We start from the raw sequence: 18,451 nt of genomic DNA, 5'->3' as shown, positions 1-18,451 counted from the left end.
TAAATTAAGAACTATCAAAAAATAATTAGAAAATCAATTTTTATCAAATTTTGGATAAATGACACTTAGAGTACTTAACATTTAGATAATCTATGCCTGAGGTACCTTACATTTCAAAAACTGCGATTGGGGTACCTCACGTTTCATAAATATTATGTTTTGGGTTACCATTTTTTCATATTTCCAATTTTTCCCATTTGACATACATTTTTTCCTCCTTGTCCAACTAATTTTCCGGATCAACCACTCACACCTTAGGGGAGAGAGGGAGAGAGAGAGAGAGAGAGAGGTGGTGAAAAATCCATGGTGTAGCCAAGGGAGAGAGAAAAGGCCAAAGAAGGGGAGGGGTGGGGTCGGCGAGAGGAAAGGTGTTGCTGGAGGGGGCAAGGGTGAGGGCGGGGACTGTTGAACAGGCTCATAGGCTCCTCTATTGCAACAAACCAAGAAGAATGATGGATAAAGAGTCCTTGATATCACGAGCAGGAGGAGGAGGAGGAGGGAGCAGCTAGGTTGAACGGCAGAGGGAACACATGCCATGAGCAGACAACCACTTGTCTATCCATGGAAGATGGTAGTGTGGCCACAGAAGGGAATCACTTCATAGTCTCTTTCTCTTCAAATTTTTTGACGCCATTGGGGCAATCCAAGAGTTCCTTCACCTTGGCATTGCCATCATTCCTGAAAGAGGAAGGAATTAAATGGTGGAGGGTCAAGGAGAAATCTTTGCGACTCCAATGGCATTGACAGCTAGGGTTGTTGGGGGAGCTATCTTTTAATAGTCATTGTATGGAACCCAATGAAGAAGAGTATGGTGAGGAGGGCCACCACGTTTAATCCAAGAAGGAGTCAAAGTCCGAGATTTGTGGTCGTGAATTACTTGATGTGGACATCGGTTTTTCCATTGTTTCTACTAATGGTTTGTCATGATTTCCTAGTGCATTAAAATTAGGGTTTGCATTGCAATTTTTTATATAAATATGTTGTATTTTCTTATTACATACGCATTATATTCGTTTATTTTTGCATTCGGTATACTAATCTTACCTTGCACCAACTGCTTTAGATACGTGAATCTAACATAATCCGTTTTAACTTTATGTAATTTAAAATACTTGTATTTATTTGGCTTCTAGTTTTTTGTAGTGTTTTTGTAGTATTTTGACCAAACAATAGGAAGATTGGTTTAACTAGTTGTCCGGAGTGCCTAACACCTTCATTGGGACCATCAAGAATCATTTGATTGTTTTATGAGTCCTAGACCCTAAACTAGGTGGTGACTCCCTAGTTGTTCCCTCTCCCTTCCCAAAGAGGTGAGATACAGAACATCTTGAATCTCCTCTTCTCCTGCATAGGATGATGGATTTTCTTTTTTCTCATATTTAGCAAACAAATTAGCTAGCATTTACTTGAATATCAAAGGTCTAATTTTTTTTTTTTTTTTGTACGGTATCAAAAGGTTTTATTAGAGGTTGGATCCTAAGACAATGTCCATGCAAGTTATACTGCAATTGAAGTCCATCTACACCTTTGTTTTGAATTTGTAACTTGAAACCTTTCAAAGATTATCATAAAAAACTTCCATGGTTTGAAAAGTTTGTTTTGAGGATATATTGGGTTTGCATATATAGACTTGATTCCAAAAAGGCCTGAGTGGCTTGTAAGCTCCATACTTGGCAACTAGCTATTAAATCATGCAGTCATGCAACTACTTGAAGTTCAGTAGCTAGTTGAAGATAGTGCCAACAACAAGGTGATACTGGTGCTGCTTCTTCGCTACAAAGACTTTCAAGGTGAGTATGCAAGCATTCCAATGAAGGAAAAGAGAGTGGGGGAGGAGGAGAACATAGGCAATGGGGAATTTTATCATATATGATAATATTGAACTAAATACACTTATAGCATTTGTTAAATATTACCGCTGCTAAACTATTTCTTTCTTGTGAACATTTCAAATCGCTTTATATATTTACTCTAGTGATCAGTCTGGAGTAGTTAAATTCTGGCTTTGAAAATTAAGCGTTAGTGCCCATAAAAAATTACCACCACTAAAACTCCGCAAAAGCGCAGGCCTTGCCCACTTATCTTGTAGTGAACATTTGTTTATTCGTTCAAAACGTTACTATTTTCTCTTGCTATTAGTACATTTTAGTAAATATTTTTTGGCAAAGGGTTTTGTGCGTGGCCCTATATGTACACGGTCATGCCTTCAAACATTAAATTGTAGAAATTTTATTGCATATCTACCCCCACTCCCATCCAACGGTTGAAGGAACGACTGTGTGTGTTCTTTTTTAATACCCAAAAGATAGGAACCCTTTTTGATTACCCCCCTTCACTCCCCACAGAGTTCCTTCCTTCATTTTTTTTTTTTCTTTTGTGTGAGATAAAGGAACTCCTATCTTTTGCTCATATTGCCTCCTATGGAGACTGACTGATATAGAGTGTTTCCACTTCTTACCTATCTACTGCAAGTTGATTCGAGATCGGTAGTAAATGTCATCCCACTAAAAGCACTTGCCTTCCTCAAAATCCCAGTTAACCAAATGAGCTAAACCAACATCACTAAATTGTAAGTATGTTACTAATACCGGGAAAACAATTTGATTACAGGCTGCCTCGCATTGCTTGGAGGCAAGGAGTTTGAGGTTGGCTTCAAGCTAGAACACAAGGCCTCACTATCAATACCAACAAAGGGATGAAGGCAGTTTTCCTGGTGCTCATCGCGTGAGAGCTACTTTAGTATTCCCGTTGACCTTCTTTTGTAGATGATCAATGAGTGAAAACAAGCACCTCAGATATAAAGGCGCCACTTAGCTGAACTCTAAACCAAGAATCAAGTAAGTCCTTTTGCCCCTACTTAAGTAAGGCACAACGGAGAAATTCCTGGTATAATACTTTTAATTTGCCTATTCGATAACTTTATTTCACAGGCACTACATAGAAATCGTCATTGATTGAGATCTAATCAAAACGGGAGAAGGAAGTACCAGCCTTTCAACCACTTAGACATCCCTTCATGCTTCACCCACTCTTTCTATCCACACATTGGCAGGTAGTGGCAATTCTATGTGATTCGCTACACTTGCTTGTGCCTGTCAGATGACTCTATTACTATGCTGATCACAACATGATGAAGAGGATTTTGTATCATTTCAAATCCCTATTCTTATTGAAGAGAAAGGAATGAGGAAAACGAAATCTTCCTACTTGAACAAGAAGTCCTATAGTTAACTACTCTTCTTTATATAATAATTCGACCTTCGTACCAGATCAATTCCAATGAGCCTTGCAAACTAGTACTTTTTGTTATTTACTCTATTGCTTATTCAATAAACGTTGATTTTTTTGATCAAGTTTTGAATGATTTTTTAATCAGATTGTTCTTGCGTTTAAGATATGAAATCTCATTCGAAGCTTTAGATCAAGTTACATAATCACACATTTTGATTCATAATCCTCAAACCCATATGGGCATGGTTGCAATAGTATCTAATATGTACAATTCGTAGAACACTAAGAAATGAGTATACCCATAAGAAAATTTTGCTATAATGGTGTGAAACTTAAGAAAGTCTTTTTCCCTCACCTACCCACTTTAAGGCCTAACATTTTCTACATTTTAATATAAGAACACATATCCAATTGATCCTATCTTGAAAAACTATTTATTTACACAAACAGATTATTATTAACAATATTTCTATACTTTCAAATTGCATACTTAAATACCTACTTTTGATTTTAACCTTGGGAGCCAAAACATTGTAACTGTGCCTACCTCTCCATCAATAACATTTCAACCTTGATTTATTAGTGATCCATTTTTTATTTGATTAATATAGCAAATTATGTCACTTGAAAGGATTGCATGGATCTCTCTCTCTCTCTCTCTCTCTCTCTCTCTCTCTCTCTCATCCAGTAGTTTTAAATAGAAAATCATTCTCACTATCATTATCACTTTTAATTTGCAAGGATCAACAAGCTACATAGTTAAGTAGAGCAAAACAAATTTCTCGACCAATTTTTCATGTCTATCTATCAACCGTGTTTCCCTTGTAGAGATAAAAAGCTGCAAAAAGTGGTTGAAAATTCAAGTTAAATAATTTTAGCTTAATTGTGGATAAAATTTTAAAATTTCTTGTTTTCATACAATAGCCACCCATGGTGGATTCTTTTATTCTTTCTTTGCTAACGATGGGTATCCAGGCCTTCGGCCTAACTAGTTCCGTGGGCCGCGGGCCCATACTGACCCCACAACCGCATGAATCGAGTCATGTCGGGGTTGAATGAGAACCATCCAACTTTCACTGAAAGCAGTGAAAAACATTAAACACCCCCGTGCGAGTGGCCCAAGGTGTGCCTAGTGGGAGTCGAGGTGGATTCTTTTATTCACTCAAGCATACCTAAGTGTGTTTCATCACCATTTTATTATAAGATAGATAATATAAATGCTAAAACAATTTAAATGAATAGAAACATTTTTTTTTCTTTGGAGGGCAAGGAGGTGGGGAAAATATATTCTACTAGAACAACCAGATCTAGAAATGATATCGGAAAGTCTCATGGATTGCATACTTCAAGCAACTTCATTATTTAGGTTTTTTTTTTTTTTTTTTCCAGGGAGGAAGGGGGCGAGGGGTTCTTTCTGTAAGCTTTCGGTGTCCTCATGTGGTGGGGGATCAGCTATAAGCATCCCCCTCCGAGTGCATAAATTTGCATCCAATATATGAACTCCCTAGGCTTAGCCTGATGATATGGCATTACTCACTTAAGAGTTAAGAGTGTGCCGATGGACCAAATCTTCACAAATATGTACCAACGCATCTTGCATTGTCCCCACCCCATAAGGGCGGCCCTCTTGGGCCCCTAATTCCATCTTCTTGCCCCACTAATGGGCTTTGTAGCGCCAAAAAAACAGATGAAGTAATGATTGGAAAAACAAAAAATTCAAGATACGTAGGAGTGCAAAAGTGGGTAGGGTTTGATTGGAAAATGGATAAATTTGATCCAAATTAAGGCTGAGAATTGACACATTTTTATGTAAGAGGTGGGCTTGGGTTGGGCCGATCTTATACCCCTAATCTGAGCTAGCGTTAAAATCTTATTTAAGATTCAATTAATTGGTTTTTGAATCACATCCAAAACTAAAGATGGAATTAATTAACCAAATGAAGTAACATATATTGTCTTAATTTTCTCCCCACCAAGGCATCAATCGATTTAGTCAGAATTTTGTTTAAGGTTGCGTTGGTAGTCATCCAGAAAAATGTTTCTGATGTTTTCCCATTCTATGGGGATAAAAAAAAAATCCGAAAGAAAGCGTTTGGTGTCAACTTTAGTGTTTTTCGATTTTTTTGGAACAAAAAGTGGGAGGGAAAAAAAAAAAAAACTAGAAACATAAATGATGGAACGATGAAACCTTGTTCCACCATTTTGGTTTCATTCCAAATACAAAAAAAGTGAAGAATTAGGGTAATCATTCCTTAAACAGGTTCACCAAACACTTTTTTTTTTTAACACAGAAACTGAAAATTATGTTTTCGACATGAATCGTCGTTTCTATAACTGAATAACTACCAAACGCAGCCTAAGTGGTACAGATTTAGTTTATTAAAGCCAAGGAGAGAAAGAGGGATCAGGGACCTCTGCATCCTTAGGCATGGTGCTTGCCAATTGAGCTAGGGATTAAGGAGAGACAACCTACTTTTAACTTCTAAGAGTATCCATTGTGATCAGTTAATGTCGGCCATCTGTGAGTGTAAATTATTTTACAAATCTCTCGAAGGGGAATCTTTTATCTTGTTCTTGGGAGAGAAGGAATAGGAAGTTCCCACCTAGATTAATTCTCTTACATTAATAGAAAAAGAACACGCGGAAAGAACCTTAAAATGGATTCAAAACAATACTCTAAAGTACTTAGAGAGGTAGTAGCAACATACACCTCTTCTTATGAGAATTATTACTAAACTACATAATAAAATGAATTGAAATCAAAAGACCGAAAAGAGAAGTAAAAGGAAATATACCTAGGATGATGAAGAACCAAATTATTTGGGGTGGAAAGCCTCACAACTTAGGTGGAGGACTGATTCTCTCAGTGAAAACCCTGATTTCAAATTTAGTATTAGGGGCTACTTGCATTCTTCAAATATTGCTTAAGAACATGGGGGAAGTCCTATTTATTGGTGTAGAAGACTTTTTGTCAATCAATGATGTGGAGGATCAAGTTTTACCCTAAAGAATTGGATTTTGGGCGAGAACAAAGGTAGTTTCTTGTTAATGGTCAAGATTGACAAAAAATCATTTAATCCAATTAAAATAGACTTGACTTTGTGATTAAGCCCGCTTTTAGAAATTAAAATCCACCACTGTGGGTCAAGAAATGTATTTGGACGTTCTCTTGGTGTATTTAAGGTCATTTAACTATATTTTAAACCTAATTTGTCTATACGAAGAACTTCGCATCAATCAAACTCCTACCAAAAAAGAAAAAAAAAAAAAAAAAATTCAAACGAAATGAATCAATGAAACATAAAAATAAATAAATGAAAAAAAAAAGTGGAGGTCATTTGTATCTAGATCTAGCTTTGTATAACTTTTTCTTCATTGTTCCTTTTTTTCTTGATCTTTATATATACTTATTTATTATCGCTCAATGAATTCAAATTCTATATTTTATATTTCATATTGCAATTTTTTCATTGAAACCCTCTCGAGCCAAAGATTACAACCTTCCCACAAGTCTTAAACACCTCATTTCATCATCATTTGTGAGTGCCTCCGGTTTGAAAAAAAAATGAAGTGTCTACACCAACTGGCCATCATCAAATTATTTCAATAGAATTAACCCTTGGATATCAATGTGGGACCCATGACCCCATCATGATCACTATAGTTCGGATGATAGTTGGCAAAAATAGGAACGACAAAAAACAGAAACAGACGGTACAGATTTTAAATAGTAAAATTTTTTGAACGATACGGTCAAATAAACGGTAAAAAAAAATAGAGAACAAAAAAATGACCGTGCATGTTTTAAACGTGTAGATTTCAAACAAACGGAACAAAAAAAATGATAGTATACTCGTATAAATTAAGAAATTATTACATGAATACCTGCATCTAATGTTCAAAACAACTACAATATCCAACACTAATGCTTATATATCTCACATCTCATTATAAGTTTTATGACATATAATTGAATATAATCCAACACCAATTCTAAATTCATACACCATACGTGTCAAAGTCTTATTGAGCAATGTGACTTGGCTATGATATTGTTCATTGTTGTCAACATAGTCAACACACTCTTAGAGTAATGTATGTTCAGTTTGAGTTGAGACTTGAGAATCATCACTTTAGAAACATTTTTCAGCAAATGCATAAGTTTTTATCTTAATTTCGGATCCATACTTGATATTGAGATGAAGGTGATATCATGAAAAATATAGGTCATTGAGTTAGGTTAAAGTCGGCGAAAGAATCATATCGATTAGAGTTCGGAAGAGAGATATATGGTCAATTAAGTAGACATTATGTTCAATAAGTTAAGTCTTAAAAAATATCAAAATAAGGGAAACATGTTTAGAATGAGAATGCTTGCCGTTTGCAGTTTTTTCCCGTGCTTTGGGAAGCATACGAAAAAATGTGTTTTAAATGGTAAAAAACGAGAACTTATGTTTTTTCAAACAGTGGTTCAGATTGATTTTGAACGATCCGGCTCATCCGATCCTTATCGGAAACTAGGGTTAGGGCATTAACACACCGATTACGATCCGGACCAACCTGGAACCAGATTCTGTGCAGCCCAAAGCCAACGAGGCCAAGATGGGTTTCGGTTCTTAACTTTAAATTCTAATGGTTTGTTTAGATTCGTCCATGATTCACCTGAGGAGACGCAGGTTCCTTGAAATGCTCATCTTCCCTTCTCTACTCCCATTTCTATCAGATCTGCTTCTAGCAGTGGTGGTTCTTCGTTCTTCATAGATCTATTCTCATTATTCCTTTGTTAATCAGGTAGTTAACAAAGATGTACATGGCTTACGGATGGCCTCAGGTCATCCCTCTTGAAGTTGGCCTTTGTCCAGCTTCGGAGCATATTGTTTATCTCAAAATCATCAATCGATTGTTACTGGTTGTGGCTCCAACTCACCTCGAACTATGGAGCTGTTCTCAGGTTTGATTCATAGTTTCTGTTCATTTTCGATTCGTTTTTTGGGTTTTTATTTTAATTTGTAATTCGTTGAGATCATAATTTTTTGTAATTGAATGTTGGGTATTGCAATTAGCACAAGGTGAGGTTAGGGAAGTACAAGAGAGATTCAGATTCAATTCAAAGGGAAGGGGAGAATTCTCAGGCGGTGTGGAGCCCTGATACAAAATTGATCGCTGTTCTTGTAAGTGCTCGATGTGGTTGTTGTAATCGTTTGTTAATTCTGTTGAGCGTTGAATTGAGTCTAGAATTTAGTGCATTGTGTTGGTTACTGATTAACTGTACTTAGCATGATATTTAAGCACTGAATTTTATTACAAGCTCGTAAAACTATGATTAATTATACTTTGTCATAATCCTTCTGGTTGCGACATCTGATAGCACAATGAAGCTACCATTCTTCTTCCGGGGTAGGCAAAATATACCAATTATTTTTTATGAAAAAGAAAGAATTTGGGTACTAGTAGAGTACTGATTTTATTTTCTACTTGTCCTATTGGATTTTATAACCTTCACTTTATCTGTGTCATAACAACATTGTTGGGATTGCTTATTTTGATAATTTCGATCTAGATGACCATTGATTCGATGTTGAAACCATTGCTTAATGATCTTAGGAAATATGTTTGACAACTGCGATTCTTTCTGTTCCCTTCTAACTTTTAATCAATGTTTCAGCAGTGCATTCCAGTGGTAACTGATCACCCCCTTTCTTTCTTTCCTGCAGACTTCTTCATTCTTTCTTCACATTTTTAAGGTCCAGAATTCAGAAAAAAGACTACAAGCTGGAGGAAGGCAACCATCTGGTTTATTTCTTGCTACCATTTCTCTACTGCTTAGTGAGGAGGTACCCTTTTCCGATAGAAACTTAACAATGTAAGTGATCTTTCCAATTATTTTGTGCTTAAATGTTGTAAATTGTACTATTTAAGTATATGATTTTAATGTTCTCTCTATTATATCATCTGTAGGAGCAATATTGTATGTGACAATAAACACGTACTGCTTGGACTTTCAAATGGATCTTTACATCTTATATCCTGGAAGGGGGAGGTATGCATGAATCTGAGTCACATATTGTCATTTTGCATGTTTTGGTTGGATTCCTTTCATCATAGAACTGCTATTTTATTATACACATTGTCGATTATGTAACCTTTTTTATTCAATTTGTTCTCATGAGCTGTTTTTTGCACCTTATTTTTTACTTTTATTTATTACTTGAATACTTTAATTTTACAGTTTTGTGGGTCCTTTCGACTTCATTCCCATCCACTTCCCAGACCAGTTACAGAACCAGTGCATTCTCTGGAAAATGGTCTTAGTTCTGAAGGGCCATTAGTAGCTTTGACATCTAATCATAATTCCACCAGCAGTTCTGCTGTTATTCAGCTGGATCTTTCCTTATCACTGAGGTTACTAGTTGTGTTATATTCTGATGGGCAAGTTGCTTTATGTTCTATGAGTAAGAAAGGTTTAAAGCAAGCCGAATCCATTGAAGCTGAAACGTGGTTGGGTTCGGGTGATGCTGTCTGCGCCTCAGTAGCAGCAGATCAACAAATCCTTGCCATTGGTACCAGAAGAGGTGTTGTTGAGTTATATGACCTGGCAGAATCTTCATCCCTTTTTCGCACTGTATCTTTATATGACTGGGGGTAAGTTTTAACAGATTTGTTTTTTCAAAACCATTGAAATTTGATCGCTCAAATCAGTGGATCATACGATCCTGCCTCCCAATCATGATCCTCATATCCATGCTTGCACACCAATGTTCTTCATTTTCTGACTGCTCTAAGTGCTTCTGTTGCTGTCATTTCTGTTTCCTCGTGTTTAGAAAGACTAGGTGATGGATTAATTTTTTCGTTTATATATTTATTTAACTTTTTTGATTACTTATAAAAGCCTTATTGTTTACTTTGGCATTAGATGTTTGTAATTTTTCATTGTTCAAAATTCTGGTTGAAATACCAAAATTTTATCTCGGTTTGACTTCAGTCGAAACATAACCACCAGTGACTTGACAGGTACAAGGTTTTGGTAGAAATTTTGGTGAAATTACCAAAACGGTTGAAATTTCGCTCTAAATGGTGGGAATTTTGTTCTGCTTTTCAACTTTACAGTTCTTCATTCCTATTGTATATTTCAATTATATTTATTGAATGTTATATGTTATATGACAAAATTATGTGTAAAATAGGCTATATAAGAAAATGATACAGTAGGCTATGGCATACCCTTGCAACCTAGGGTTTGAAGCCAAACTACCACTTTGGTGTCCCCCTTTAATCTAATGCTTCAAAATGTGAAAACATGCTTAAATAAGCATTACAAGACGTTTCACGAAAAATTTCCATTGGTTGGACCACTGTTAGTCAAAACGGGAACGACAAAAGAACACAGACATACGGTACGGGTTTTAAACAGATAAAAACGATGAATGGTACGGTAAAAAAAAAAGGGAAAGTCAAATGGACGAAAACGAACGGTACGAGTATTATACGTGTAGTTTTCAAAAAAACGAAACAAAAAAAAAAGGGCAGTATACTCATGTAATTTGAGAGATTATTACCTGTATACTTGCATCTAATGTTCTAAACTACAACAACATCAAACATTCATACATATATCATCCAAAATATAGCATCCAATGTAAATTCCAAATTAAAATTTAATACAATATATCAAAAAAAGACATGTCCAAAATAAATAGAAAAAAAAAAAAGAGGATGTCATTATGAAACATATTAAGATGTATAACACAACTCACTGTTTGAGGTAAGAGATGCTAGATAATATTGACAAAAGGAATGGTTTTGAAAGAAAATAAGCCTCACCAAAAATATTGAACTACTAGTAAGTAGAAAGGAATGTCCATCCTTTGGATACCAAAAGGGAAGACCAAGAAAATTTCTGAACATAAGACCAATATTGGATGACCTTATCCTGCGCCGTAACCCACCCAACATTGGATGTCTCCTACTTTTAGGAGAAAAGACTCTTAGTTATTGGAAGATCTCTAATCCCACTGCTAAAACAAAATAGAGAATATCAGATGGCGATTGGCGATTGGCGATTGGCAACTGGCGAGAGCTATTCTGAAATCTGAAATTGATTTCTAACCTTTTTTCGCTGCGCCATCGGCTGCTGTCGACAGCCTGCTACTGCTAGTGTCTGCTATTGCCGCCGTCTTCTTCGTCTTCTTCGATCGACTTGCGAGTTGCGAGTCTACGACTTGTGAGTTGCGAGTTGTCTCTTCTTCTTCTCTTCTCTGATTCTGAGGACCGACGGAGAAGAAGGGTTAGGAGGAATGGAATCTGAAATCTGAATCTCTGATTTCTTAGATTGACCGACAGAGAAGAAGGGATAAAAGGAATAAGAGGATTGGGGAAAAAATAAACCCTATTGAATGGTTTCTCTCTCTCTCTCTCTCTCTCTCTAATGAGTATGGTAAAATTCCTATTTTACCCCTAAAATACGCATACGTGTTTTAAACGGTTTTTTCAGCCGTTCTCGTTTTTTCCCGCATTGCATAGAGGCATACGGCAAAACGCGTTTTAAACGGTTACAAACGGCGTTTAAAACACGTTTTGACTAACAGTGGTTTGGACACAGAAATGGCCATTTCGAGTTGATCTGCAAAATGGACCAAATTTTGAGCCCATTACACATATTTCAAAAATAAATTTTGGTTTCGACTATGGTCGAAATCCTTTTGAAAACCGAAATTATGAATTTTGTAAATTTCCCCTAGTTGTATTACCATGATGCCATTACCTATAAATTTCACTAGTATCCGCTTGCTATAGTAGTAATATGAAACCATATCCCAGATGTTTGATGATTACAGAATTGATAATATTTTCAATTATCTCATCCCTTCATTATTTTTCACTCTTCTCACTGTTGTGTGCTGAGATTAATAGTCTGTTGTCGTTATTGTTGCTTTATTTACACTCTTCTTTTACCTTATGACCGCTCTGCAGATATTCTGTAGAAGATACTGGTCCTGTGAGTTGTATAGAATGGACACCTGACAACTCTGCATTTGCAATTGGATGGAAATTGAGAGGACTTACAGTTTGGTCTGTATCTGGGTGCCGTTTGATGTGTACAATCCGTCAAATTGGTATAAGTTCTGTATCTTCTCCAATGATTAAACAAAACCAGGATTTTAAATATGAACCTATGATGGGTGGCACCTCACTGTTGCAGTGGGATGAACATGGATATAGGCTTTATGCTATTGAGGCAGGGTCTTCAGAGAGGATTCTTTCATTTTCTTTTGGAAAATGTTGCCTTAACAGAGGAGTTTCTGGGACAACATACAGTCGTCAAGTGATTTATGGTGAAGATCGATTGCTTGTTGTGCAGTCTGAAGATACTGATGAACTTAAGATGTTACATCTAAACCTTCCAGTTACGTGTTCAAGTTGTATAATTGTTCTGTATTCATTTGACTTCCCAGACTGTATTGTAGGTTGATTTTACTGATGCAATTGTGCTCTTTTTTTTTTTTGGCCAGGTTTCTTATATCTCCCAAAATTGGCCAGTTTTACATGTTGTCACTAGCAACGATGGAATGTACTTAGCTGTTGCTGGCATCCATGGGTTGATCTTATATGATATACGTAATAAAAAATGGCGTGTTTTTGGAGATATTACCCAGGAACAAAAAATCCAGTGTAAAGGATTGTTATGGTTGGGGAAAATTGTTGTTGTTTGTAGTTACATTGATTCTTCCAACACGTGAGTACTTTATCCTCAACCATGTCTTTTATTAATTTATTAGGGCATTCTATGCTTATATTTGTTTTCCCTTGTTTGATGTCAATTTATGTATAGTTTAGATGCAACTTGGACTGTACTCAACATGAATCTGACTGACTGGATATTTATTTTTAAAAAATTCTGTCTGCCTGGACATGATATTTTGATTTCTTGGACTGGGTATTCTATGCAATCAGTTGGATTGCAAACTAACATGATATAAAACTGGGTTGGTGAGTTTTGGCCTTGGGCAAAACTCAAACCCGAATCTGTTAAAACTTGGCATATTGGCTTGAATTAGTTTGACAAGCATGATTTCTCAATTACATCTTTAATGTCTGATTTAGAAAGTTATAGCTAAAATTAGTCATGAGTTATTTTTATGCCATACAATTTTTATATCTTGATGTTTGAGTCGTGGGAATATTAGATTTTAAAAATTAAATTCAAAATGGTACTTTGTGTTCGGACCCTAGGTTGGTAGTCTACGTTGTATACTATATTTTAGGCTATTCTACACAATCTTTAGTGCTACTAGAACACACAATTCAAGTAAAACAACTTAAATAAGAGTTAGAAATTAAAATACATCAAATTATAAACCATTTAATAAATTAAGCATAATACATTGTTGAATTGCATATATTGGATTTACCACAAGTCATATATACTAGAGTAAACAATAGTACAATACATGTGGATGACTCACCTTATGCACATCCTAGAGTCCTAGACTCATAGTTTTGAAACAATTGGCGGGCCGGATCATAACCACCATATTGTTGCTGATGGCGAAGCAAGGTTTTCTCTGATTGAATCACAAAAGCTGGGTAAGATTTTGTTGTTGTTGAGCAACAAATCCTCTTGTTCCAAGCTTCTTTGGGTACGATTTGGCAAAAAGAAAAAAAAAAGGTGCAAATAGGAGATGGAGGTAAGTTTTCTTCACAAACAGGCCAAAACTAGTCGAGATAATTGAGATTTTGCCGAGATACCAGAATCTCGGTCGAGATATTATAGTATTTGCATCTCGCATGTCGTTTCGTCTTGAGATCTCTTGAAACCAAGATATTTCCTCCGAGATCTCGGTGAGATCTTGTACTATGGTTTGAGTCAGAATGTATTATTTGAACATCTAGGTGACAACAACATGGGCACAGCAGCATCTGTTGCAAAAATAATTCTAAATAATGGTTTTTATTTTGTATTTTGGCATATATAAATCATATTTGTTGTGTAATTAGTTTATTTATAAGAAAAGTCTGTCCATGAGATTTTTTCCCTGCTTCAAAGGGCAAATGGACTGATTTCTGTCGTGCCTTGTGATATAAAAACAATGGGGCAGCCGTCTTAACTGAATATTTTTACCTTTTTTTCTTATTATTGGATGGGTGAACTTAATTATAGAAAAATATATCTCTTGAAGACACATGTTCAGTGTCAATACTGCTATCTTTACCGTATATTTTCATTCACAAAGAAGTTATTCATTCTACAACTTTTTGTCTTCGGTACTTAGATTTTATCAATAATAACAAATTAATTGTGCTTTGCAGTTACGAATTGCTTTTTTATCCAAGATATCACCTTGATCAGAGCTCTTTACTTTGTCGCAAATCGTTACTTGGCAAGCCAATGGTCATGGATGTCTTTCAAGATTATTTGCTTGTAACTTACCGTCCATTCGATGTGCATATTTTCCATGTGAAGATTTCTGGTGATTTATCACCTTCTAATACTCCAACTTTAGAGGTAGAGATGACTTACTTCTTTAATGACCCTGTTAATGGCAGTGAGTTGTTTTCGTTTCTTAGGGAGATGCAACTCATGCAAGTCATTGAGGTTTTGTCTTCTAATTTGTATGGAGATGTTGTAGCTGGAACATTAATCTTCTATGCATTTGTAAGTAATAAAATGACAAACAGCTTTCTACAGTACGAGAGCTTTCAATCATGACTGCAAAGAGCCATCCTGCTGCGATGCGCTTCATTCCAGATCAGCTTCCAAAAGAATGCATCTCGAAGAACCTTCTTTCATCTTCATCAGATTCCTTACTTAGTCAGCCTTCTAGGTATTTGTGCTTGCCCTTTGAGATGATAATTGAGTTTCTATTGCATCTTTGGGAGCTAAATGGGGTTCATGTATGCCAGATGCTTGGTATTACGAACTAATGGGGAGCTTTCACTACTTGATTTGGATGACGGGCGTGAGCGGGAGCTCACAGATTCAGTTGAATTATTTTGGGTTACTTGTGGTCAATCTGATGAGAAAGCAAACCTCATTGAGGAAGTTGCTTGGTTAGATTATGGTCACCGAGGAATGCAGGTAACAAAACTGTATGGATCTATATTATTTTAAAGTTCTTTATTGCATTGTTTTTATATTGTAAAATTTTCAATCCTAGTATTGTCTGCTTTATTTGTCTGATATAAATTCTTCTTGGAAGCTTATCATTACAGGTATGGTATCCATCTCCTGGTGTTGATGCCTTTAAGCAGGAGGATTTCTTGCAGGTACTTATTTTTCCATTTCATAGTAGTCTATTGTTTAGGTATTGTACAGATCCTAGTGGTTATTTTGGAGATTATTATGGACATCTACTTTTCTTTATCTCAAGAATTTTTCTTTTAAAAAGTTTTCTATAAAATTTCTTAGAATTTCAGTAAGATTTATTTTGTGAATTTCAAGATGGAAATTTTCAACTTGAAAATATAATAAAAAGGTAACTTTTTTCTTTGGGATTTGGGAGTGGCTAGGTGGGCTAGGGTGAGCACTGCTTGAAGAAACTGGATTCATTAGTTGGTAATTAATGTGTCTTAGTCAATGAAATCTATAAGAAAATAGATATACTCGAATGTCATGCCTTCTAATTTTAGGTTGCGGTGCTGTTGTGCTGCTTATCTGAACGTTTCTCTTTTACACTCTTATCTTTGATAATATAGATATAAGCGTTATTCTGTATCACTAGTTTTAAAGATCTTGTCAGCATTTTGTTATGTAGTCATTTGGGGTTCTCTACAGTGGTCTGGGTAGGCAAATGGTTAAAGTTAAGTTCTGATGTTTCATTTCTATAGGTGAATCAAATAAAGCTGCTGGAAATTAAGTGTTCAATCTGTTTATTTGAATCAAATAAAGTTCCCCCACACCCCCACCCCAACCCCAAAAAAAAAAAAAAAGTTGTTGGAAATTAGGTATTCCATCTGGTTAATTTATTAACTGTTCTAAGTTGGGTTTTCTACATTAATTCTTTTCGTGCTATATGTTCTCTAGCTGGACCCTGAGCTGGAATTTGATCGTGAGGTCTACCCTCTAGGGCTTCTTTCAAATGCTGGGATTGTAGTCGGTGTTTCCCAGAGAATGTCATTTTCAGCATCCACAGAGTTCCCATGTTTTGAGCCTTCTCCTCAAGCTCAAACTATTTTGCACTGTCTACTGCGACACCTTCTTCAGGTATTGTTTGATCCCCTTCCTGCCATCAGCAGATCTTGAATGTTCATGTTTATGAAATACTATTGTTACGTTTGGTGTTCTCCGTAAAAAATAGAATTCGTTTACTTTCTCCTTTCATTATACTCATGAACTGTGCTGATGTTTCTTTTCAATTACAAACCATGCCTTTTTATATATATATTTTTTTGGGTGGGGGTTGTTATTGCTACATGATCTAGGATCCTGTTTACTGGAAGACATTAACTCTTTTCCTTTCTTCTTGTTAACCAGAGAGACAAAAAGGAGGAAGCTTTACGGTTAGCACGTTTATCCACTGAAAAGCCTCATTTTTCCCACTGTCTGGAGTGGCTACTTTTTACTGTATTTGATGCGGAGATATCAAGGTATTTTGTGTGCTAAGAATTTTAACTGGTGACACTTGTGGTGGATTTTTATCTAACTGGAGGTGGCTTCCTAGTTATAACTGGAAGTTCTTAATAGTTTCTGTTAGTTAATGGAATCCTGCAAAATGGCTGAATTTATGCAAGCGGAACCAATATCAGATTAGAGAAAATGCAATAAATGATATGAGCTCAAAGATCACTGGTTGTTTTTGTACTGAAGGAACTTAAGAGTTTGAATCCCAATGGCAGTGGGGAAAACTAGGCTCTTTTATTTTTTTATCCTGAATATTACCTGGGACCCGGGGCAGCCCCTAAGATTTTATTAAAAAACTCAATAGAAGAAATACGAAGGATTGGGGGGAGGGACATAACCCACCTTACCCCTAACCAAAGCACAAAGATGCTCACCCTCACAACTGAAACCCATCCCAAAAAAAATAAAGAAAACATACATTACATATGAAAAATTTGGAGACCAGCTTTCTCTTCCCTTGTAATATGAATAAGATCCCTTGGTATAGAAGCATCACCCTCAAAAGTAGAGGAGTTTAAAGTTTCACCAACCAAATTTGCCAACCAATCTGCTGACCCATTACTTTCCCTGTACGAGAAAGAGATTTGGGCACCAATCGAATCACATAGTGAGATAACTTCTTGAAACCAATACTAGCAGCTCCACAGATTGCAGGTTTTTGGGTCACAAATTTCACAATGAGAGTGGAATCATAATTGATAAATTCTCGCCCCCGGACCTCGCACATGCGGGAGCCTTGTGCACTGGGTACGTCAGTGGAATCAGAATTGAGATAGACATCATATAGCCCCATTTCCTCACATAATTTTAGCCCATCTCTGAGCGCTCTTAATTCCGCCACTATTAGCACAGATCCCATAAAAGTTGGAAAATGCTGCTTGAACTTCCCCTCCAAAGTTCCTGATCATACCACCTCCCCCACTGATATCCAGGTCCCCCATACTTGCCTCATCCACATTCAATTTCACAGAATAAACTGGAGGGTTCCAGTAAATTGGAATAGAGGCAGGCAGTGACACAACCTTCATCTGTTAAATGCCACATTTGTGAAAAACCTTGCTCCCAAAACCCTAGCGAGTAGTGACCAAATCGAAGCCAAGGAAACTGCTGCTGCTTGGAGCAGCCTGGCCATGAGGCTGGGCTGCTCCCCCCTCCCTCCTCCCTCCTCCCTCCTCCCTCCTCCCTCCTCCCTCCTCCTCTTTCCCTCTCCCTATGCCTTCTCTCGCTATTCTTCCCCTTCTTCTGAATCTCCACTCCCTTTCCCTTCTTCTCTCACTGTTGCTAGTGTCGGTCTCCCCTTTCCCTCTCCTTTCTTCTGCTTTTTATCTCTCCCTCAACCTTGTTCCTTCTTCACTCCCTTTCCCTTCTTTTCCTGCTGTTGCTTGTGTCGGTCATCTCGATCGGAGTTGAGGCTGTTGCAACCACTTGGCTCGTTTTCCTGTGGGCCGCCTGCGTTGCTTGGCCAGTAGATGACTTGGTGCTGGCCCCTTCTGGGCTAGCTTCTTTCTAGTCGCCGTCCCGCCAGGCCTGCTGATGTCTGCCCTTCCATCAGGTTCGTTTGGTCTGTTCGCTGGCTCGTCTGCTCCATCAGTTCTACTTCTT

General features: G+C 36.7%; 1 protein-coding gene across 1 annotated transcript in view; it reads left to right on the top strand.

Annotated features, from left to right (window-relative positions):
• The first annotated feature begins 7,868 nt into the window (after positions 1 to 7,868).
• The window catches only part of LOC122057346 (guanine nucleotide exchange factor subunit RIC1-like), a 39,567-nt gene continuing 28,984 nt past the window's right edge, over positions 7,869 to 18,451 (top strand). Inside the window, exons 1-13 of the mRNA XM_042619415.1 lie at positions 7,869 to 8,182; positions 8,295 to 8,402; positions 8,946 to 9,094; positions 9,190 to 9,271; positions 9,461 to 9,873; positions 12,202 to 12,634; positions 12,741 to 12,964; positions 14,539 to 14,734; positions 14,908 to 15,053; positions 15,133 to 15,307; positions 15,442 to 15,495; positions 16,253 to 16,432; positions 16,703 to 16,815. Coding sequence (XP_042475349.1) covers positions 8,036 to 8,182; positions 8,295 to 8,402; positions 8,946 to 9,094; positions 9,190 to 9,271; positions 9,461 to 9,873; positions 12,202 to 12,634; positions 12,741 to 12,964; positions 14,539 to 14,734; positions 14,908 to 15,053; positions 15,133 to 15,307; positions 15,442 to 15,495; positions 16,253 to 16,432; positions 16,703 to 16,815 — 2,420 coding nt within the window. The 5' untranslated portion in view covers positions 7,869 to 8,035. The remainder of the gene's footprint in view (positions 8,183 to 8,294; positions 8,403 to 8,945; positions 9,095 to 9,189; positions 9,272 to 9,460; positions 9,874 to 12,201; positions 12,635 to 12,740; positions 12,965 to 14,538; positions 14,735 to 14,907; positions 15,054 to 15,132; positions 15,308 to 15,441; positions 15,496 to 16,252; positions 16,433 to 16,702; positions 16,816 to 18,451) is intronic.

The sequence above is a fragment of the Macadamia integrifolia genome, chromosome 12, assembly GCF_013358625.1.
Source record: "Macadamia integrifolia cultivar HAES 741 chromosome 12, SCU_Mint_v3, whole genome shotgun sequence".
NCBI classification, from domain to species: Eukaryota; Viridiplantae; Streptophyta; class Magnoliopsida; order Proteales; family Proteaceae; genus Macadamia; species Macadamia integrifolia.
This window is presented reverse-complemented; position numbering and strand designations above follow the sequence as displayed.